The 23,215-nt window shown below is 43.6% G+C and overlaps 1 protein-coding gene across 3 annotated transcripts in view; it reads left to right on the top strand.

The window, feature by feature from the left end:
* The window catches only part of FGF12 (fibroblast growth factor 12), a 228,904-nt gene that overhangs the window by 153,892 nt on the left and 51,797 nt on the right, over positions 1 to 23,215 (top strand). For all 3 annotated transcript variants that reach the window (XM_062606315.1, XM_062606316.1, XM_062606314.1), the window contains one exon: positions 1,054 to 1,157. In XM_062606315.1, coding sequence (XP_062462299.1) covers positions 1,054 to 1,157 — 104 coding nt within the window. The remainder of the gene's footprint in view (positions 1 to 1,053; positions 1,158 to 23,215) is intronic.

Here is a 23,215-nt window from a genome sequence, read left to right as displayed (position 1 = left end):
ACCAGAAAAAAATATTACTGTTTCAGTGTAGTTGAGTGGGAAGAGACCTTGAGTGAAGTATTTCCATTGTGTTTGTGCTCACAGTTCTGCCTGGCCCTGTGAACAATCTTTCCATATCCTGAGCTACATGGAACAAGGTCTAGTTAGCTATTCATAAGCTGAAACACATAGAGTCCTACAACATCTGGATACTTTTGTCCTAGAAATCTCAGTAGAAAAAAAACATGCTAATGCCTCAGTACTCAATCAACACTGACAGTCCTCTCCTCTTTGAGCCCATTGTGTCAGAAATGTAGCAAAAGCCTGACAATACGTTAATGTATATGCTCCTGGGAAAGGTCTTTCAGTGAACTACAGGATCTACTTGGAATTAAGCAATAAAGTAATAAATTTGGAGATAGTGATTGCAATGCTTTAATCAATAAGATTGAAGTAGAATTGGGTCTTGCAAGGTCTTATCCTGTTCCATCCTGTCTAGTGTGGCTTCTAAATAAGCAACAGCGCTCAGGTCCTGGAGTGGAGCACTGTCTCTTCCTGAGTTTCTTCATTCCCTTGACAGCAGGGGTCACACAGACACAAAGTCAAGCTAATTTTTATCCTTCTGGCTGTGGTTGCTGTCTGTATACTCTTTTAGCATATGGCAAATGCAGGAAAGTGTGTCTAGGTTTAAAATGTGTTTCAGGGTGAACTACACTAAGCTGTGCTGTTGCATTTGCCATGGGCAGTTAGCACAGCTCAGCTAGCCCATGAAAAACTGTTGAGATGCGCTAACTTGAGTGCATGTGTAAGTCCTTGGCATTGCAAAGGTAGTGATCAAACAGACTGATGGGTGTGTTAAAGCTTCTGGGAGGCAGCCAAACTCAGCACTTTAAAAAATTTCCCTTCAACACTGGCTGCAGGCCTTTCTTGTACCTGGAAGCAGGCCTTTTGATTCTAGTCCAGTATCTTCTGGTAAATGTCAGGAGTGGGGTGGGCTGGCCCTGGGGCAAAAAGCAGCACTGGCCGCACAAAGGTGGTGTCTCCATAACCTTTGCTTTTCTCTTCTTTCCACAGCCCTTTTCAATCTAATTCCTGTGGGTCTTCGTGTGGTGGCAATTCAAGGGGTGAAGGCAGGTCTGTATGTTGCCATGAATGCTGAGGGATATCTCTACAGCTCAGTAAGTACTTTGCACTGTTGGGGTCCTGGAGTGCTTTGGTTTTGTAGGTGGGAGGAAGGAGGCTGCATTGGGACTTGCAGCATTTTCTGGAAATGGTCACATATCAGCAAATCTTCAAAAGCAGGAACCAGGGAGCTGCTGCAAGGCCATGCAATATTCACTTTAAAGTGTCTCCGCGGAGACTCATGGCAATAATTCCTGACCTGTGAGGGTACGCTTTGTGTTTCTTTGAGTAGTTACTTAATGTAGTTCATGTTGTAGAGGAGTTTATGTGGTTGGCTGGTTATATTCTGGTTTCACGTTTGCAAAATGGCGTGGACTGAATGGAACTCTTCTGAATTGCGCCTGCATAACTGATCATAGGTGGTGCCCCAATGCTGTGTTTTTACTGCAGTGTAAATCCACAGCGATACTCTGACTTCACTAAAATGATTCTGGACTATTCTGCTGGCAGAATTTCACTGTATTTGTGTGGTCTTTTTAATGAGCATAAAAGATAAGTGAGGCATTTTTTTACTGACTAATTCCCCTATAACTTTCTTAAATGGCATGAAAGGGCACAAGGTTATTCATAAGATTCTTATTTGAAGTAAGTAATTGATTTTCACAGTGAATAATTGATTCAGTGATTTATTAAATATGGCAGCACTTTGGCAGAATTTTTTATGCTTGAAATAACTTTGTTCTAGTTCTACATAATAAAAAGTGATAGTTAATAATACACTTCTCATTTCTGTAGTTATGATATCTTTAAAGTGTATAGCTGAGATTCTAATCTCATCTGCCTTTGTGTAAATTTACAGTGCAGTGATTCTGCTCTTGTCTAGGCATTTACATAGCATTAAAAGCATACCTGAGAATGGAGATGGGACCACTGAAAGGACAACAGTCTGACTTGCTTGTATGCGAATTTTCCTGACTCTTACCATCCAACTTTGTTCCTGGTTAGTTTTAAACATGCTCATATGGTTGCGATTTTCCCCTTCAGGAGGTAACAAAGCTCTGTTTCCCCAGTGGCTCAGGGTAGAAAACAGCAAGTGGATGTTTTAGTATGCCTGGCGAGATAGGTCTCAAAACTGGCTGCTTGTCAAGAAGAGACAGAGAGATCAATCTGGATCTCTCTGGATGCCAGACGCTTCCTGTTCTTTCATAGCCCAGTAAACCTAAATGACTGCTGCTAAATAAATTACATTGGTTTACTAACAATGAAAACTTCCTCTTTTTGTAAAGCTATCAGAGCCTAAAAGGTAATACTAAGTGTGGTGTGGTACTGCATTATCATGCCTGCTTCCCTTTAGGCACATAGTCAGGAGGGTCCAGACTGACATTTTGCCCTGCGCTTGTGCAGTGCTGGGCATAAAGGGTCCCGGCCCAGCACTGAGGCACCTCATATCTCTGGTGCCCTGTAAATGAGGACTGCAGGAAAGCAGTGTGTGTCTCAGCCACACCCAGCCTGGGAGGATCTTTTTGGAGCAATGAGGGGTCAGCATTTTCTAAACAAATAGTGTAAGGAAGAGAAGGGTGTGAGGCTTAGGTAAGAGAAGAAATGGAAGGTTGGAAATATGAAGTTGACAGCTGAGAGATTAAAGACGATGCAGAGAAAAAATATCTCTTGCTAGCAATAGTGAGACAATAGGGAGAATGGGAGGGACATACCAAGAGGTGGTGAGCAGCAGGAGGACCATGTGTCCAGGAAACACATCTGCTCGTCGTATGAAGTGCCCTGTTAGGCACCAGATCATACATGTATGCATATGAGGGTGGTTTAATGGGCGCTGCTTATTCCCAGCAAGTGTTCCTGCCTTAAGTAGGAAGGTTAATCTGGGAAGAATAAGGATGCACTGATGGCCAGTGGTTAATGAAGTGGAGCTTTTTATGTGCTATGGCTTGATGGCATTCATCTCTGAACTAGTAAAAGTTAAACTACTCAATATGATTCGAGGATTCTGCTCTCAGTAAATAGATGCTGCTGATTTCATCCAGTGAGATGGAACTTGCTGGACAGTGTTTTCTTCTTGTATTGACTAGTGGCTCTGTCTTACAGCAGTATATCAATGAATTCACTGTGCTTTGGAGCAGACCCCAAGGCAAGAAAAAATGAAAACTTGTAGATAAAGCCTGTTAGGAGCAGAGAGTGTGGGCGAAACCACCCATAGCATCAAAACCAAGGGATGAGACCAGGATCCTATAAAATAACTGGATATGGCTGAGAAGAGCTCAGTGTCTTTGCTGTGGTTTAACTGAAGACCAAGACACTGTTCAAGTAGTCTCTTCTGGATGCTGCAGTTTCCTTGTAGGGCCAGGATCCCAGTCCAATCCCACATTTGGAACAGCTGTGTCAGTCTTGAAGACTGTGTTGGGGAATTACTTTGGCAGGACTCGAGTCTATTCATCTTGGGGTGAGCAGGATCCCTGGCCGTGCTACCTGTACCTGACTGCTGCCCACACCAAAGGACACATTGTCCCTGTTCCTTTGTTTAGCAGACCCTAAACTACAGGTTTGTTCTGTCTCAGGCCAGTTTTCTTTGGTGTTGTGCATACACCTATTTTTTCTCTCTCCATTTCTAGAAAATACAAACAAACAAACAAAAAAAAATAAAATGACTATTCCCCATAGATTCTGTTCACTCATGCAGATCCACTGATAAAGCTTGGCTGCCTCCCCTGCTGTTTGTCCCAGGCCTAGTCCTGCTAGGACTTCTTACAACACCCTCAAGCCCAGGTCTGCTTTCAGATAAAATGCACTTGTCCAGGGAAACGTGGTTTGTTTGAGGTTTTTGTTTGTTTGTTGGTTTTGTTTTGTTTTTTCTTGAGCCCAGATTGTGGCTGCTGTAACTGCACACATCATTGCTGTGGGTTTGTTTTGTTTTTTTGTTTGGTGTTTTTCTGGTGATATTTAATCTGTCTGAGTCAGCTGAGACCTTGGCTGACATCCTCCGCCCTGGATGAAACCAGAGGCTATTATCAGCCTGGCCTCAGAAGTGGTTTGTGCCAGCTCCTTCTGAGTTTGTGTGAATGGGCTCTTGAATGGGTTTACAATAACCAGCCCTTGGAAAATGTCTTTCTGGTGCCAATCAGTACGGAGTGGGGTCCTCTAAAGCCAAACTTGTGGAGAAGGCTCTTTGCAGAAGACCTTCCTAAATGCTTGGCCCCATTTTTACCTTTAGCAGTGAGTTTCCTCACCTCTTTAGTTAGGGATAGGTAGGGATAGTGTGGGGTTGGGTTGCTGAGTTGCAGCCAGCCAGAGATCCCTAGCCAGCTTCAGAGGCCTAAATGCATTAGGTGCCAACCCCTCTTTGCTTGGGAAGCAGCTGTTTGTGGCTTTTGTGCATTGTTTACTTACACTAGATACCTCAGTTTTTTTTCCAGACTAGCTTATTAATACCTCTGAGGTCTGCTGGGGAGGTGCTTAGGAGGTAAAAAAAAATCAGGTCATGATCTGAGACACCTGGCTTTGCAGACAGTAGGATGCAAAACACTGTCTTCATAGCAAGCTTGCACAGTCATCGGTGTGTTCCCATTTGATTTCTAGTAATGTAGAACAGCTGTAAATTCCCTGATAGTGCATGAAGGGTTTTATCAGCAGCTGTTCTAGGGAGTGACATGATTCTTCTGAGGATCCACTGTTAGCATTTTAAAATGTAAAAATATACAGAATGAATGAAGGGCAGTGGGTATTACTTGTACTGTCTTAGTGCTTAGTGGCTTGGGAAGATGAGACCAAAGGCATGGGGAAGAGTGCATGCAAAGTGTTTCATCTGAGAAGCAAACCTGGTTCTCCTGGAGCAGAGGCTCATCATGGGGCTTCTAGAGCCTCTGCAGGCTCACCCAATCACTCCAGGTACACTGAAATTGCAGCTCTCAATATGACGATATGTATAATTCAGTGGTGCTGCAGCTGGGACTGGTTTTGCTCCCAGTGCATAACACTTTTCTTCTGAAATGTACTGCTCTCAGATATTCCTTGTTGTTTAGCTCAAAGTTCTAATTATTTTTGAAATGGCAAAATGCAATACATAATTTATTGGAAAGACTGAGAAAACCTTAGCTGAGATACAGAATACAGAGAAAAAAAATGGGTTGCTTATGAGAGCTCAATATGATTTTACAGTATAAACCTCTGAGTTTGAAATGCTGAAATTGGAGCTTGAATCACTTCAAAGATTCCTGCTAATAAGGGAATGATTATGCACAATTAAAAAAAATCTAAACAGCATTGAAAAAACCCAAGTCACTTTAAGAGCTCAGTATGTCTTTGCATTTTCTTTTTCTCTGCTTTTTTTTCTGCTCTACCATTTTGCATAATAAACATGTCTTGCATAATAATAAACAAGCATCTGGGGAAGTATGTATGCTGTGTTTTTTTTTAATCTGCTTGAAACGCTATAACTATTTTGCTAGAACTTGTCTAGGGTTGCTGCACTCTTATTTACATTGTTTCAAGGTCAGGGGCTGGAAATGAATAGTGCTGCATTCTCTGCCCTAATAGGCTTGGGGTGTTAAACCTGCTCCAGCCCACACCATTTCTTTAATTCCTAATTGACCTCCAGTGGGGCTAGTTGATCTGGTCAGGAGTACACATAGGCCAGGCAGGTATCCTGGACATGTTCCTTCTGCACACTTTGCAAGCAAGGATACTTGCTGGGGGGATTCCTTAGTTTACATGCATCATTAGGGAGTTAGGTCAGTGGAGAGAGAGAAATGTCTCCAAAGGCAAAGCACAGCAGGAACGCAATGTAATGTGCCTTTAATTTCCCTCCAGAGTAAACAGCCAGTGAGGAAGAGTAGATAAAGGGGCTCACTGAGTGAAGGCATTAACTGGGAGATGTGAAACTTCTCCTGTTTCCTGGCTTATTCATAAACATGGAGGGAACAAAATGGATGCTCAAGTTAGCAGCTGTGCTGAGGAGTGCCAGCCCCTGGGAGCAGATTCCTGTCTTGCATTGAACATTCCTGTAATACAGCTCCTGGCTGGCATCCTGGCATACCACCCTGATAGCATGGGAGCTTGTAAACATGGCTACCAATTGCAAAGTGGTTCCTTTTTCCTTGGAGATGTGCTGCCATCCACGTTGCTCTGCTTGGCTCTCAGAAGCTCTTCGAAGGTTCAGCTTTCCTTTCACCGCAGCAGAGCGAGCTCTCCCTTCCTGTGTGTGACTGGTGAAAGCTGGGCAGGACCAGTACTAGCCCACACTGGTCCAAGGGTTATTCAGGATGTTGTAAGAGCTAGAAATGGGTATGACTTCACTTGGTGGGGCTACCCAGACTGCTTGTCGGATGAGGAGAGCTGGGACAGTTCAATATTGTAACTTTTTTTGGGGACAGGATTCCCATCTGGAATCCTGTTGAGGAACCTGTGTTTCTTGGACTTTCCTAGCACAGTACCACAGTGGGGCTCCTACAGGCAGGCTGCTGCTCTGCACCCTGTATTGATACCTGGAATGAGTTGGGTCAGACTTAAGCTTTCACCTATTCAAGCAAGAGACAGTTTGGAGGACAAATCTGTAACAGCAGGATCTAATCCTGTTTTCCTAGCTGGCTGTTCCTTGTCTTAAATAATAGCAGTGCAAATAATGAAGAATGAGTATGCTTCAATAAGAAATGCCTTCTCTTAGTCTTGGTTGCACAGGATATTTAGTAATGTCCTATGTTCCACCTAATGCCAGCTGGAGGCGCAGGGATGGGACATTCCCCTTTGTGAGAGGTGGTCTGTTAGTATTGAGATACATTATGGTCTTTTGCTGAAATTTCGTTTTGGAAGAAAATGGGGGGAAAATGCTCCAGTGGTGCTGACTCATCTCATTTTGACACTTCCCCAAAGAAACATTACAGATTCCCATTCTGAAAGAACTTCAGAGTGCTTTATATTGCTTTACCGCTCCTAATAAAATCAGACTGAATGTTTAGATTCTGGTTGAGCATTTTGGTCCCACATGGTTTCCTTAATGATGGAAGGGGGAGGAGGGCAAAACCCCAGCAGAGAGGGATTGCTCTAAATTGTATGAAAGGTAAGAGTAGAAATTACAGAGATGAATCAGTTGTAGCTTCCATCTTCTGCACAGCGTTCCTTCTGCTGATTTCCTTGAGGCCAAATATACAGGCCTAACCTTAGATAAACAGAAAGGCAAATTCCTTGGAGCAGGTGTTAAGCAGCAGTTGTGTTGCATAGAGCTTGCCTGATTTTCTCCTGTGTGTTGTGTGTGATGAATTAACCACTCTAGGGAAAATGATGTGGTTAAAGGAGAATGGTCAATGGCAATACAATATTTGAGTTGGATTTTGGTGTGTGGGGAAGCCCTTAGCAGAAGTGATGCATGAGTGAAGCACTCATTTCAGCAAATAAGAGCCAAAGGCTGACTGTCATGATGTTGTTCTGGAGAGGCAGTCATGGCAGAAGCCTCTTTCATTGCTTTTCCTGTGCATCCTGCTGGCTGAGGGATGCAGGAGTGGCCAGTAACTGAGCTCCTCTGCCTGGGTTATTATTTTTCATTTCCTCAAACTCTCCAGCCTGCTTTGCTTGTTTTTAGTGCTATTTATTCAGTGTCTGTTTTGTCCATAAATAGTTCCATTGTCTGTTTTCCACAAATGAAACCTAGACAAAACTCTAGGACACAAAGTGTGACAGTGGGACTGTTATTAACATCTTATTTTGCAGTAAGGGGAGGACAATACTGTTCTTCTTGGGTCCAGAACTGATATGAAATGAGGGAAGTTCTGAGTGAAGACCTGTTTGGCTGAGGTCAGGTGTATGTTAATTAAGTGATTCGGATCTCATTTCTGATAATACCAAACTCAAATATAGAATGGATAAAACTAGTGAATAGTGTGCCAAACAGTAACTAATGGCTCTGGAGGTGAAAGCAGGAGATAGGCCAGTCATAGGCTAAGAAACCCAAGAAACAAACGTATTGAATGAGCATATAATTATCACTGGGAGTCAAGTGATAGAAAACTTTAAAAATGGGAAACTTTGTTGAACTGTAATGTGGCTTTCCAGGAGAAGGAAAAGGGGCTCAAAGTACCTAGGCAATTTCAAGCAGACTGCCTAAATCAGTGGAGAATGTAGTGAACTGTAGTGGAAAAGCCTGGATGGGAGCCTGAACCATCCCTGCTTTGCTGTGAAAGGGTACTGTCTTGACTAAGCATCTGCAAAGCAAAAATAATTTTCTTGAAGTCTCTGAATTACAGGAACTCAGTTCAGGTCCCATAGCTTTTTTTTTTTCTTTTTTTCCCATGAGCCCCAAGATATAGGGCTGGTTTATGGGCTGTAGTTACATAGCAAGGTGCCTCACAGGACACTTGCGAAATTGGTGGAGTAAATGTGCTTGGTGGGAGTTATGAACCCGGCCTGAAATGTGCTTATTATACAAGCTCTAGTTCAGCAAATTGCTGAAATTGCTCCTTAATGCTTTGCTAAATCTGTGCTCCCTGGTCTTCCCTGCAGCAGGGATGCAGCCCCTGGGGATTACCACCCACTTTGAGTTGCCTCTTCTGGCACCTTTTCTGAAAGAGCCACTCCTTACTGCAAGGAAAACTCCAAACCTACCCAGCTTCTCTTGCTGTGAATTCATCTGACTGGGGTGGAATGGATCTGTTTGTACTACTGGCAGCCAGTCACTGCTGTGGTGTGTTGCATGCTGACAGCGTGCTTAGCTCTGCAGAGCGCGTGGGATGGCCGGCGTGCTTGTGCCAAGGAGCCTGCAATCTGTGCGCGAGCAGGGAGGAGCGTAGGGGCAGCTCGCCAGCAGCGATGCCCAGAGGCATCCTGGCAGCAGAGCAGGCAGGCAGGACATGGCTTTGGATCCACTCCAGGGTCTTCTGAACCATGCCTGGTCCTTGTGTCTGGTCTCATGGTATACATGAGGTGCACCAAAAAGGCTCTGCAAGGTCTGTCTTCTGTACGGTGCTGGCTAAGGCTGAGCTCAGTTCCGGCCTTGTGACAGTGGGTTAGAGGGCAGCAGAAAAGCAGTGTGCATTGAAGGCAGAGCCCATCATTCCCTGCCTGCTGTGTCTGCTGATGCTGGGGCTGACTTGGTTTTAAAAATATACCTGGCTCTCCTGGAAAGCTGCAAATGTCAACCTCAAGGGAAAATAGCTGAGTATTTCAGATCTGCTGGTTGTTTATTACTGGGGCATTTAATTATATTATTCAACTTCTAAATTTTCAATGATAGTATATCTGTTGCAAGGCTTCTTTTTGTTTTCCTGTTAGGTTTTTTTTTTCTCTGGAACAGTAAGAGGCTCTAGGACTGGGTCCATGGAGTTTTGAGATGATGCCACCCAACACCACAGGGACAGGCAGGTTCTTTAGGGGTCTTTGGCATCATCATTACAATAAAAGCTTTATTTTAACCTGGTTCCTCTGCAGAGCAGGTTGGTTTAATAAACATCTAAAACCCTCTGCAGAGTGGGTCATTTTAACCAAAATCATAGACCCTCTGCAGAGCGGGTTGTTTTACAAATTAACAATAACTTAAGCTCAGATGTGCACACAAAGCTCACTTGGTGCTTGGGAGCCATTTCAGTGGTTCTGATTGCTCTGTAGGCCCAGGACCCCTTCACAGGAGAAATGGGTATGTGATCAACCTGCCCATGGCTAATGCCTGCCTGCCTCTCAAGATGGTACAGGAGCTGGGAGTAGAGGGCACAGTAACTGATGCAGAATTATGAGAAAACAGGAGATTTTGGGAATTCCAGTAGTAAAATCATGGCCTCTTCTGTGTTGTGGAGGAAGAAATCCTTACTTTGCTGGAGGCTGAGCCCAGATGGGATGGTTTAGAGCCCACATAGCCATTATTTTCCAAGCTTTCTAATCTCTGCATCACCAGCAGCCATCTGTAGACTTATAGGACCAGAAAACCAAGTAATCATGGTTGGAATGGTACTCATTAGTTCCTTTATGGTGTATCATATTTATGCTCCATCCCTGGCAGTGTTCAAGGCCAGGTTGGATGAAACCTTGGATGGCATGGTTTAGTGTGAGCTGTCCCTACCCATGGCAGGGGGGCTGGAACTAGATGATCTTAAGGTCCTTTCCAACCCTAACTATTCTATGATTCTATGATCATTGCCTTTCTGCCTGCAGTTAGGTTACATGCTTGATCTTTTACTCTTGTGACTAATTTCACTTCTGTGCAGTTTTGCTGTTCTTTAGTTACACCTTCCAACAGCTTCTGCTACTTGCCTTGTTGCTGTCGTCCTTTTTCCTTTTCCATAACCGTTCTTTATTAATCTCACATCAGTGTGTTTCAGACAACACAGGCAGACCAAAAGATATGTCTTGGTGCGTGGACACTATATAGACTTATGCCTGTGGCATCCCCTGCAGATTTTTCTTAATTAAAAAGAGGCCCTTCTTCCCTGCTGATGAACTCCAGATTGCATCTTTTGTTGTGTGGAGGTGATTGCTCTTCCATGGAAAACTCTGGCAAGCCCTGAAACTTTTAAACAACATTAAATTAATTGTCTCTGTCTGAAATCAATATATTCCTTGCATGTGCATGCAAGTCACAAATTAGTTTGGTGGTCAACATCCCAGCCACCAAGAATCACAGAATGGTTTGGGTTGGAAGGGACCTTAAGATCATCTATTTCCAACTGCCTGCCATGAGCAGGGGTACCTTCCACTAGACCAGGTTGCCCAAAGCCCCATCCAGCCTGGCCTTGAACACTGCTAGGGATGGGGCAGCCACAAATTCTCTAGGCAGCCTCTGCCAGGGCCTTGCCACCCTCACAGGGAAGAACTTCCTAATGTCTGATTTCAGTCTGACCTTTTTTAGTTTAAAGACATTCTGCCTTGTGTTATCGCTACATGCCTTGTAAAAGTATCATGCCAGCTTTCTTGTTAGCTTGTTTATGTACTGGAAGGCTAGTGTAAGGTCTTCCAGTATCCTTCTCCTTGCTGAACAGCCTAACTCTCTCAGTCTTTCTCCATAGAAAAGGTGCTTCAGCATTCTGAGCGTCTTCATGGCCTCCTCTAGACAGGTCCATATCGTTAGTTGGGGGCCCCAGAGCTGGAGACTACTGCAGGTGAGAAGGAGGCAGTATGAGGGAGTCCTGCCATCTCTGACATAGCCAATGTCATCCGAGGTACAGGGGAGTTATGCTTCAGAAGCAGCACTTGCCTTTTGTTCAGTTCTATTCTATAAGTTAGATGAATCTCAGAAAGTTGAAAGTATTTTAATATTCACAATGTGCTTTCTAATCCCCCAAAGACATACCTAGGCACTAGCCCCACTCTAAAAGCTTTCTGAAATTTGCACACCCTTTTGACATAAATAAGATGTGGCATGACAATGGTGAGTCTTCCCATCTCCTCACCACTTTCCTCCTGAAAAGGCTGAAGGATTGGCTTCTCTTTATGAGAAGCTTCCTTGGTCAGCTCCTCTGAAAGCTGAGCGCTAAATGCATTATTGATAACAGCAGTTGGGAGTTGCATGCACACACGCACATGTTACAGACTCCCAATTGCTGCCTGGCCGGAGCACTGCAGAGGAATTACTGCAGCTGGGCAAAGATTGTCTGCTTCTCTCTAAAGGCTCTGAGATAGAAATCAGCATGAATCTCCTGCACAGCCTTTTCTCTTCCACCACTAGATAGATCATGGTAAGCATTAAATAAAAGAAAGGAAAATAGGACCTCAGGGATTTTGAACAAGGCCATTAGGTGAGGAGGCACCAAGAAAGATAGTGTCTAACTTTCTAGGCACGTGCAAAATGATATGAAGAACAAGATATAGCCTAGTTCTGACATACCCACAAGTGCAATGGCTGTGTCTGGCTATTGCTTCCCCCAGCAGGAATCTCTCCAAAGCAAGCAGGGGTTGAGAAGGGCAGTTCTTGATATTTCTGATGCAGTATTTAAAGCCCATGCACTTGGGGCAGATCGTGTGCCTTTTAAAGTGATTTATTTCCCTATTCCTGGTGGGTTGAGGGGTCACCACATTGTCCCATATTGCTCTAAGTTGATTTATGTGCACTGCAGAGGGTTCCCCTTTCCTCCTGACACTGGATAACCACTGTTGGTGGAGCTAGGGCAGCTAACGGGTTTTGAGTTTTGAACTGTACTTAGTGCCAAGGAGAACAGTCACCAACTGCAGCTGCGGGATACCATCTATTTCCTGCAGCCCCCTCTCTTCTGTACTGTACCTGTTCCCATGTCAAGTAGATAGCTGCGGTGAGGCTCTTGCTTTCCAATAGGGCAAAGCAGACTCTGGGTGGAGGAAGGACCTTTGGCAGAGATCCAGCCAGCTCAGGAGATGAGTGCTGTGTAGGTGTGCAACCAGCTACAGTTGGGATCCATTATGTTAGTTATTGCCTTCCTAGTTTTTAGAGGAAAAAGTCTTACAGCTATTATCCTGACTTGTCTAAAGGAGCTTCCATCTTATTGTGCCTCTTAGTGCCACTGTGGGCATTTGGCTGGTCAAAAGCCTTCCTTTTTCCTCATTGCCTCTCCTGGCATGCTCCGGGAGCTGCAGCTGAACAGCACTGGCTCTGCTGTCTTGAGTGGTGCTCCATGTCCTTCTCAGATACAAACCTGTCTGTTTGTATCTGCACTGAGGCTTAGCAGGATCTTGTCCACAGGGGATGTCTATGCATGTATGTTTCAATTCTTATCCCCATCCCACCCTGGGGAGGGGAAGAAGGAGGCCGGGAGTGAGGGAACAGCTGCATGGTGCTGAGTAACTGGCTGGGTCTAAACCATGACAATGTCCCATAGACACCTGGTGTGGTAGGAAGGCATCTAAAATGACACTGCCATCCAATGCTTCTCAGCTTGTAGACTTGTCTGGGAGCTGACATCCCCTTTTTCTGGCTTAATGTGGAAAAAACTTGGAGACCTTGCATGAGGGCTTCCCTTCTTCCTGCTTTTTGCAATCCTCAAACGTAGTGTGGTGCTCTGCCCTTGCAAACATTGAACCCGAAGGCAGACATAGTGTTTCCACAGGAGAAAGTGGAGGATTGCTGCAGGAGTCACATCTATCAGCTTTTGTTTAGGGGAGAGAAATCTATAAAACATCTCTAAGAACAGACTGCAGCTTGGTTAACCCTGTTGTGATATTGGGATATTGCACTTCAGACTGTTTCCAGTTTAAACCCTGTCACCTGCTTTATGATTTGCATTTACTGCCTGTAGCGCCAATACACTGTGGTGAGCAGGAAGGGAACAGAGCAAAGGGAAGGACTCTAGAAATACTTGAGGTAAAATCACAAGCAGGGTAGTCTGGTGATAACTGCCAGTGTTGAACTAGGAGGTGGAGCAAGAGTTCTTGCTGAATACCAGATTTTGATGGCAGGCTAGGTCAGAGAGGTGCTGCGTTACTTTAATCTCTGATGGGAGCATCACATAAATACTGTCAGCATAATGCAGGACCCAGCCTGTGGCTCTCACATGTCTGGTAGATAGAGAGCTGTTAAAATGAAGTTCTTTTGCCAGGGTGTCTGGGTCATCTAGATCATTGGCAGTGGGAGGAATAAACTTAGCTGAGGCTGCAGGTTCTAATGGTGTGGGCCCCTTAAAAAGCCTATTATCACTTACCTGTGAGTTGCTCTTGGCCTCTCCCACGCTCTCAGATAATTTTCCACTCATGCTGGGAAGCTTCGTCACATAGTTAGGGAAACTGAACATAGAAGAGTGATGAGACAAGGTCATGTGTGGAGACTGGATTAGGCCTTCTGTTCCTCCTGATCCTAATTCTTTGCCTTAATCACAAGCTTTCTTTTGTATCACTGTGATTATTCAGTGAACTGGTGCATCAGCAGAAGCACAACTTGTTTGTGTAGTATCTTGTGTCCAAGCAAACCAGTTTGTTTTAAAAGCTGTGTGCTGTGTAGGCAGGGCTTGCTTCTCTCTCTGTTTTCCCATTTCACCTCTTTTCTGGCTCCTCAGCATTTACGTCCCTAGCAATCTTCATTGAGGATAATGGGAGCAGGCAAAAGAACCACAGGAGAGTCGTACTGTGCCAGCCATCTTCCCTTGCACATCTTAATACCATATGTCAAATGCAGTTGCTCAGGGCTTCAAAGATATCTCTTTTTCAGCCACCCAAGGAGCTGGGGCTGTTTATGGTGTCAGCTTCACAAGATGGCAGGTGAAGAATTGGAATCAGCTCCTGAGAACCTCAGGGTTGCAGCAGTGCTCTGAAAAGAAGTACTTGTAAGGTCCTGATGCCCCTAGGAGCCGAGCAGTCAGGTCTTGCAAGAAAACAATTTGCAGTGACAAAATTGGGCATGGATTTTCAGGCAGTTGAAAGCCTTGCTTTCAGAGGTGTTGGGCACCCAGTACATCACCTTGCACTGAGATGAACATAAGGGTGATCCTTGTGGGTCCATTTAACTTAGCATTCAGCTCCCATAGGTTCAACTCCTAGGGACAGCTAAGAGAAATCAGTAACAGAGATGGTAGCTTAGCAAGCTATCTGACCACTGAGAATACATCTCCTTAGGCTGTGAAGAAATACCTCTTTTTCAGTGCTAGGTTGGGTACCAAAAACCGTCTGGGTGGATTGCTGGGCAGTCTGTCTAGCATTCACAGTGCTTCAGTAACGCTTTACAGCCCTTGTATGGTGCCATACACTGTGTCTTCCTCTCTCCAGGGTGTCTTGTCCCATCCAGACTTGACCAAGGACTTAATGAGAGCTGTGGGCCTAACTCTTGCTTGGAGGTGGACTGGGTGTGACTCAACAGAATATGTTGTTCCACACTTGTTTCTTTTAGTGGTGGAAGCATTACTGTAAAGCATCATATAGCAAGGCAACAGTGGAAGGACTGGTACTATTTCTGTGGTATTGAAGGTTATTTCAGTTTCTGATGTCTTTGCCACTGAATCATATCTAGAGCAAACCTGTTGATGTTCATATAGTAAGAAAACTGAGATGAGTGTGTTTACCCCAGCATTCCTGAGACCATGGTCTGCTCAGTCATTTGGGTCATGTCCAGTGAATGTGTGCATGCTGATACTACTACGTATATAGGAAATCAGTTCCTCTCTGAAGCATCAAAATATGATTTTTCAGTGAGTTTTCTCTGGTATGAATGTTTTAGGATTTTGGTGAATAATTTGTTTAAAATGGTGCCTGATTTGAAAACTGGAAATCATCATGTCTTTCTGTGAAGTCAAAGCATGATCTGCTTTTGTGCCAAAGAGCTCAAAGTAGTTCCCAGATAAAGGAGAGAATTATCTGCTTTTTTACTCAAGAAAACAAAAGTGTAGAATCTTAAGGTCATTTCCAACCCTAACCATTCTATGATTCTATGAAAGATGCCTGTTGGTCATGCTTCTCTTTGGCTTGTAACACCTCAGTTGCAAAAGAGGATGAAGAACTGAGATTCCTATAGCCTCAGTTTTTTGCATGACAATGACTAATTTCAAGTGTTTTTCAAATTTCTCTGCACCCCCATGAAAGTGTTTGCCACTGAATTCCAAGTGTGAATGTCTAAAACTTTTTACTCTATCACAACCTACCTGTTTTCGTAAGGAGCTCTGAGAAATGATTTATTAAAGTGTTTTAATCACAGTTTGTTGCATCTCTGGGAGTTTCTTGTAAAGAAATTTTTTGTGCAAGTTTATTATTCAAATTTGGAGGAATGGAAGGAAATCAATTTCCTCCTTTAAAATTACCTTTTTTTTCACCTACTCTACTTGCTTATCACTCTCTGCCTTGCAGGATTATTCTAATCAGATTTCATATATTAAAAAATAATAACATAAAAATAATTCTACTCTTTCAAGTATTTGGGAGGCTTAAGTAAATTAAGACATTCAGCAAATTCTGCTCACTGTTGCAGCTGTGAATACAATGGAGGCTACCTGTTGTGGCTGGGGAAAGAATAGTGTATAATGTATGTCTTTTATCTTCAGAGAGAGGCCAGAAGGGATGATTGAAACCAGCCTTATCCCTGGTGTTTATTTGGTTAAAGCCTGTTTTTCTGGGTAGCAACTGGGATGTGGACCTGCAAGGCATGTGCACATAGCCCAGACCAACAGGGGCAAACAGGAGAGAAGAGATGCTTCCATGGCTGTAGATTACACTGCAGGAAGCTGTTCTAGCAAGCAGAGCTGCCAGGCTGGTCCTTCGCCACCACCTCTTTCACTGAGCTGTTTCAAAGGGGAACCAAATGTCCGAATTGCTCGAGTGGCTTTGCAAATCTGTCCTCAGCCTAATGCACCAAAATAACAGTCTGCAGCAAGGCCAGCACAGCTTCTCTGCATACTGCTTATTTCTGATTTGGCAGCTGTTTGAGAACCTTATTTGCTGTACATGTCAAGACTGATAGCGATCCTATGGGGGTGATGACCTTGACCGTCCTTCCATTCTTCTTGGTAAGCTCAGTATAAGCTCTTAAATTGTTATCAGGGTTTTGCCATGAGCTGAAATGAAAGTATCTCTCTGTAAATAGTGTCACAGGGAGGTAGATTCACCATTCTACATCAGGTCTGGTCTTTTGGAAGGGATGGAGGAAGGCCACTCTGAAACTTACTCTGTCTCCTTGTATTATATTCTAAGTGTTTCTATTGAGTTTGACAGATAATAACTCTGTATTCCATGGGTGAGATCTTGATAGTGACTGAAAGATTATGTGGATGTGTGTTCACAATCAGCCAGGAAAAAGACAATACACAGGCTGCAACAGCAGTAGTTATTTTGGAGGTCCCAGACAAATGAAGCTTTGCTTCAGTAATAGAACAGGCCTGCTCAAAATGTGAAAAAAAGGTTGTGTCCCTCTTTGCAGATGGAAAGTAAGTCTTGTATTTAGGGTGCTAGCAAGGCAGTTTGTAGACTTCAGCTTCCTGCTTTGCTGTAAATGCCTTGACAGCAGGAATCAGTTCAATTGCCTAAACCTAGACACTTGTCTCCCACTGCAGTGTGCCAACATATCTTGCCTAGCCTCCAGAAGATCATGCATCTCCCTTAGGTCATGTGTCCCCCCGCCAGCCCTGTGTATGTCTTGCATGCCTCAGGTCATCTTAGATGGCACTGGAAGCTTATGTTTAGGTATCTAGGTCAAGCCTTTAATTTCTCTGATTCAGCTGCCCATCTATATGGTAGAGATAAGATTTCTTTCCTACTCCCACAGAGACAGTGTGAAGATAAGTGCATAGGTGATTGACAGGCACTTGGATGTTATGTTGAGGGCACTGTGTAAGAGCTTGAATAGATAAGAGAGTGACTACATGGCAGCATGAGGTTTTTTTGCTTTGTGGTGTTTTGTTTTTTTTTACCTCAAAAGTTTTTCTCCTTCACATGTCCTTTTCCTATCAGGTTGTAAATGCAGTGAAAGAGAGATGAGCTCACATGAGCCTCTCAGACTTGAAGCCTTCCCAGATCGACATTGCTCCAGATCTAGCTGCATTTCTCTCTGGCTCCAGCTATCCTGGTCCTGTTTGAACTATTTGTCCCATGTTACTTGACCAACGAAATGTGGATATACTTTAGCAGTATTTGGAGGCAGCTTTCATTTGGGATATCTCTATTATTTCATAGAAGAAAAGTCAAAAAGACGCTCTTGGTTTTCAGTTCTGCCAAGCTGGAATGGTGCAGGGAAGTAGGGAAATCACTATTTGACTTCAAAATGGAATAAATTGACCTGGCACCACCTGGGAGAATAAACCCAGAACCTAGCTACTAGCTATCTTATTTTTCAGCTAAATCACTGTTCTGGCACCTAGTTACTTCATTTCCAGTGGTGCTGTAAATGCTTACAGCCCCCTGTGGTTTCAGTGGGATTTCAAAGTAATCACCATCCCCACAGTTCTTTCCCCTTTTATTTACAGACTTCAAAAGCTCGGGTTTATGCTCATCATTTAGGGCTCTGTTTCCTGACATTCATTTGGAGACAGGCCGAAAAAAAATTTCTGTAGCCAAGAGACCTTTTCAAAGTTTCCTCTAATGGAACTGAGTACTGGAAGTCTCTGGGACATAAGAAACCAAACTAGCATAGATGCTTTAGTAGCAGCTATAGACCCTGCTGAAATCCAGGGCGGGGTATTGAGTCATCTTCTTGGGTCTCTGCTGAAAAAAATCAAACCATTATTCTGTGCAGCAGAGGGCTCCTATGCGCAGTAGGAGAGGTGGGTGCATTGAGGGCAGCAAGAAGAAGCTGTGAAGACCTCCACACTCTGCAGCACAAGCTTTAGCCAAACAACTCTCAGAGAAGAAGCTGATTAACCACATACATTTTTCCAAAGATCTTGTGAGAGAATCTGCAGAATACGCGTTTAGGTTGGTATGTCCTTTTATTTATCTTCACTTTCACAGTGTCCCATTTCTTTGTGCCTGCAGCCATCAATCATGTGTTCAAATATTTGGGTGTAATCTGCTCTCAGTAGTGTCACTTTAAATTGTGAAGTTCTTTATGATTAACATTTTCTCAGTTTCTGTGAACAATACATTGATGTAATTTTCAACAACGTACTTTGCCTCCCACAACTCTTGAACCTTAAGTCATTGAAACCTCCAGAAAGTGAGAAAAAGCCAACAGGGGCCTTCTGAGTGTATCTGTAAGTCACTGGCATTGCACAGATTCTCCATTCACTTTTATCTGTTGGTATTTTACTGAAAATGTGCTTTTGCCTTCCAATATCTGAAGGGGGCCTACAAGGATGCTGGAGAGGGACTCTTTGTAAGGGACTATAGCAACAGGTAATGGCTTTAATGGGTTAATGGGGTAATGGGGTTTAAACTTAAACAGGGGAAGTTCAGGTTAGATACAAGGAAGAAGTTCCTTACTGTGAGGGTGGTGAGGCACTGGAACAGATTGCCCAAAGAAGCAGTAAATGCTCCCTCCCTGGCAGTTTTCAAGGCCAGGTTGGATAGAGCCTTGGGCAACATGGTCTAGTGTGGGGTGTCCCTGCCCATGGCAAGGGGGTTGGAACTAGATGATCTTGAGATCCTTTCAACCCTAATCATTCTATGATTCTATGATTCTAAGAGAAAGCCACGATGGCCACTCTTGCAATTTCTCCCATACACTGCTAGCACTTGGGAGTCAGGACCCCTTCATGTCTATACACAGTTCTTGCTGGATATTTCTCTAGCTAGTTCAGTGGCCTGATACAGTAACTTAGTCATCAAGGACACAAGCACATCCTTAATTCAAAAGGAAAATTTTTGTGTCTCCAATTACTCCTCTGGTCAAGTGCTTGGCTGAACTGAGGAACTATTTTCTTCCAGAAGATCCTGGGGGACTAGCTTTTGATCTAGACCTCAGGGCATCTCTTGTGCCCTGTGAAATTTGGCAGCATTCATCTGGCAAAAATATCCCTCCCTTCATCTTTCTAACTCATCTCTCTGTAGGAGCCATCTGTCCGTCTAATCTTCCCAAGCACTAACGGATGGCTGTGCTTAAGAGTTTGACCATCCAAATAGAGTCCTCTAACGATGAAGCCAATGATGCAATGCTTGCTAGTGCATGGTGGGCTCAGTGAAGCCTTCCTATAGCTGCTTACTTGCTTTCTTTCACCACCCAGATCTGCAGTGTAATTTTTAAAATTAACATCCCAGTTATCCCTAATCTTGTGATAATAATGCAAATAGTGACTACTTTTTCCTTTGAAAAAATTGAGGAGGAAGGAAGGATGAATGCCTCAGTAGAACTACACTGTCAGCTATAGAAAGCTAAATCCACATTCACTAGTACAAAGATAAATTTACATAGAATGGGTAATTGTATAGTGAAGAACACAGTGTGCATACTAGGTAGGTAAATTATAATAGTCTGAGGCTGTCATAACAATAATATTGAGGGAGCAAGCCAGATTTGCATATTTGAAAAAGTGGGCTTACAAACGACTTTTGTTCGTTTGGATAAATTAGCTAATATATTAGCTTAATACATGGTGAAGACAATAGTCTGACTCCTAGAATGTATATATTTAGAGAAAAATAAAGATTTAGAAACTATTCTTTCAGTAAATAGGAGGATTATCCACAAATCCAATAAGAATCTACAGTTTTTCTTCCCCGTTACAGTATTTTTTGGCTTGAAAGCATTTGAAATGATGCTATTTCCTGATTAGATACCTTTTTTAGCATTCCCAGTAATCCATTTTCTTCTTTTTTTTCTTTTTTTTGAGCCTTTTCTGCTTTCTAGGTAATAAGGGCCATTGAATATTTCTTTAGTGTATGACATTTCTTTAGTGTATGACTGTGGAGTCAGCAGAAAATAACTGTCCAGACTTCAAAGAAGAATTTATTTAATCTGGTTTTCAGATTACGGTGAATAAATGAGGAGAAATGTGTTTCTGGATGTTTTTAGCCTTCAACATTTCAATAACCATGCCCTTTTCACCTCAACTAACTGAAATATACACTCCTAAGGAAGTTCTGCACTTCAATTATTTTCATGTTTGGGTTGGCTTGTTGGGTTTATTCTAGAAGATCTTCATTACCCAGAACAATGGCATCTCAGTAACGTTATCAGTCTGTTCCTTTTCTGCTTAGCACATCCCATCGCCTTTGGCTTTGGAATACCTCCAGATTTCTTTGAGAAAGCAGTTGCAAAATAGAAAGTGTGATTGAACCAGCCAGTTTGGCTTTCTGTGGAAAACAAGCTGTGAGACCTCTGTCAAACTTGGTTGAATCATTTTCACCTGGAGTAACATTTTAATGAAGTGACTGGGCCAGGACTGGAGGGCTTTCGTCCATCCATCAAGGGCGACGGTGTACACTGAGTGACCGCTTGTACTCTTACAGCAGTTTGGAAGGTACCTGGAAAGTTTCATGTGACATGGCAGAGCAAAGCAAAGAGGAGACTAATTAGGTGTAGGCACACAGTGGGGAAAAGCAGGCCATAAAGTCAGTGAAGGTGTCACATCTGACTGAGTGCAGAAAAAGAGAAAGAGGATGAGAGGTTCAGGCCTTGAAGTGAGTCCTTGGAAACACAGCCCTGCCAAGAGTTTCAGAGGAGGGTGAGCCTCATTCTCTGAGCATCCTTGCCAGCATTTTCCAGGAGAACGTTAGCATGTTTAAAACAGAGAATAAAATTAGTCTTTGCATAATATGTGATGACTGTTAAAGACAAAGATACCACAGACTGGAGAAGATTCAGGGCTGTAGGTCGTGCTCCCACACCCTTTACCAGTACTGATCCCTGCTAGCAACAAAATACGCATCTAGGTGGACTTCTGTCAGAAGTGAACCTGTGTTTAAGAGGGTGCAGGAGGAAAGAGACAGAAAATGATGCCCTAAATGAGCCTTTACCTTTCTATAACCCCCGGATACACACTCTAAAATAGTGAGGAGGTATCAGCAAAGCTGCCTCTGACAAAAAGGCTGACGACTAGGCTCATTTGAAAGCAGGACAGCAGAGTTACAGGAAGTTCATATAAGTCCACCATTGCAGGTAGGATGTCTGTGGAAGATCTCATGAGACACCCCACCTAGGGAAAGTACTGTGTTCAGCTCTGGGCTCCCAACATAAGAAGGATGTAGGCCTGTTGGAGCAAGTCCAGAGGAGGGCCGCAAAGATGCTCAGAGGGCTGGAGCACCTCTCCTGTGGAGAGAGGCTGAGAGAGGTGGGGTTGTTCAGCCTGCAGAAAAGAAGGTTCCAGGGAGACCTCATAACAACCTCCCAGCAACCTAAAGGGGCCTACAAGAAATCTGGAGAGGGACTTCTTACAAAGGCATGTATTGATAGGACAGGGGCTTTAAACTGGAAGAGTAGGTTTACATTAAAGGTTAGGAAGAAGCTCTTCCCTGTAAGGGTGTTGAGGCCCTGGCACAGGGTGCCCAGAGAAGCTGTGGCTGCCCCATCCCTGGCATTGTTCAAAGCCAGGTTGGATGGGGCTTTGAGCAACGTGGTCAAAGGTGGAAGGTGTCCCTGCCCATGGCAGGGGGTTGGAACTGGGTAATCTTTAAGGTCCCTTCCAACCCAAACCGTTCTGTGATACTATGATTTACTGAGAATCACGATGAATATTCATTAGTCTCCTGCCCCAGTTATTGGACTCTTCTTCCTCTCTAGCTCATCATGTTTCATGTAGTCTTTTCTCCCAACACACGTATGCTGAGAGCATTAGCCTGCAGGCCTGGGAAACAATAGGGTAAACTTTTTTGGCAGGGCTGGAATTTTTAGCTGGCTTCAAGTCTGGAGGCAATGGACATAAACTGAAACACAGGAAGTTCTGTCTGAACTTCAGGAACCATTATTTTACTGTGAGGAACAGTTTGCCCAGGGAGGTTGTGGAGTTTCCCTCCTTGGAGGAATTACCTCTCTGAGTTTTGGCTTCCTTTGTATGCTTTAATGGTCTTTGCAGGTGGCTCTGGAGATGGTTGGTTTGATTCAGATAAAGTGGCTTCCTGGCTATAGAAGCTAAGCAGGGACCACAGAACAGAATAAAGCTGAGGAATGTCTTCAGATGGCTTTAAAGGGTAAATGCAAATACATTGCCAAGATTAGACACAGTGATACAAGTTCAGCAGCAGAGCAACCTCCTGAAATAAGCTAGTGCATAACTATCCCAACAGAAAGGCTCAGAGCCATCTGTAAAGACCACTAAAAGTTACTGGGGAAGCCAGATATCAAAGGGAGAGGCAATAATCAGTCTTTGATGTCTCAGAAGCATGCGGGTCTCTTTCCGCATTATACTATGTGAATGCCTGTTATATTGCAGTATCAGCCTTTAGGTGATAAAAAATAGAGGGATGCACAGCAGTTTTAATAGAGTGCTCAGATATAGATTGACGCTATTAACTTGCTGAAAGACCTGGTTGTTTTGAAGGAGCAATCTGGTTACAATTAAAAAATCAACAATTAAAAATTCTCCCTCCCCAGAAAATCTGCACATTTGCATTTGTGTTAAGAGTTTTCTTTTTCTGTTGCATATTCCAAGTGGTAATAGAAAAGTGACAGGAAGGACACTTTGAAAAGAATGGTAGAGAAGATCTGGGTAAGGGAAAGTGGGTGGTGGGGAAGATTCATTACGTGATGGAAAACCTGTCACCTCTGTGACAAGATAACTTTCTGTCCATCTTAAGACCACCCTAATAAATCTCCACCTATTGGCTAGCGCCTGCATCCAGACTGTATCATTAGTCACTGGTGACAATTACTATCGGT

This window comes from Pezoporus occidentalis, unplaced genomic scaffold (genome assembly GCF_034315485.1).
Source record: "Pezoporus occidentalis ecotype Australia unplaced genomic scaffold, CSIRO_AGI_Poc_V1 ctg95, whole genome shotgun sequence".
NCBI lineage: Eukaryota > Metazoa > Chordata > Aves > Psittaciformes > Psittacidae > Pezoporus > Pezoporus occidentalis.
The sequence above is the reverse complement of the archived record's forward strand: the minus strand, read 5'-3'. Positions and strand labels throughout refer to the sequence as shown.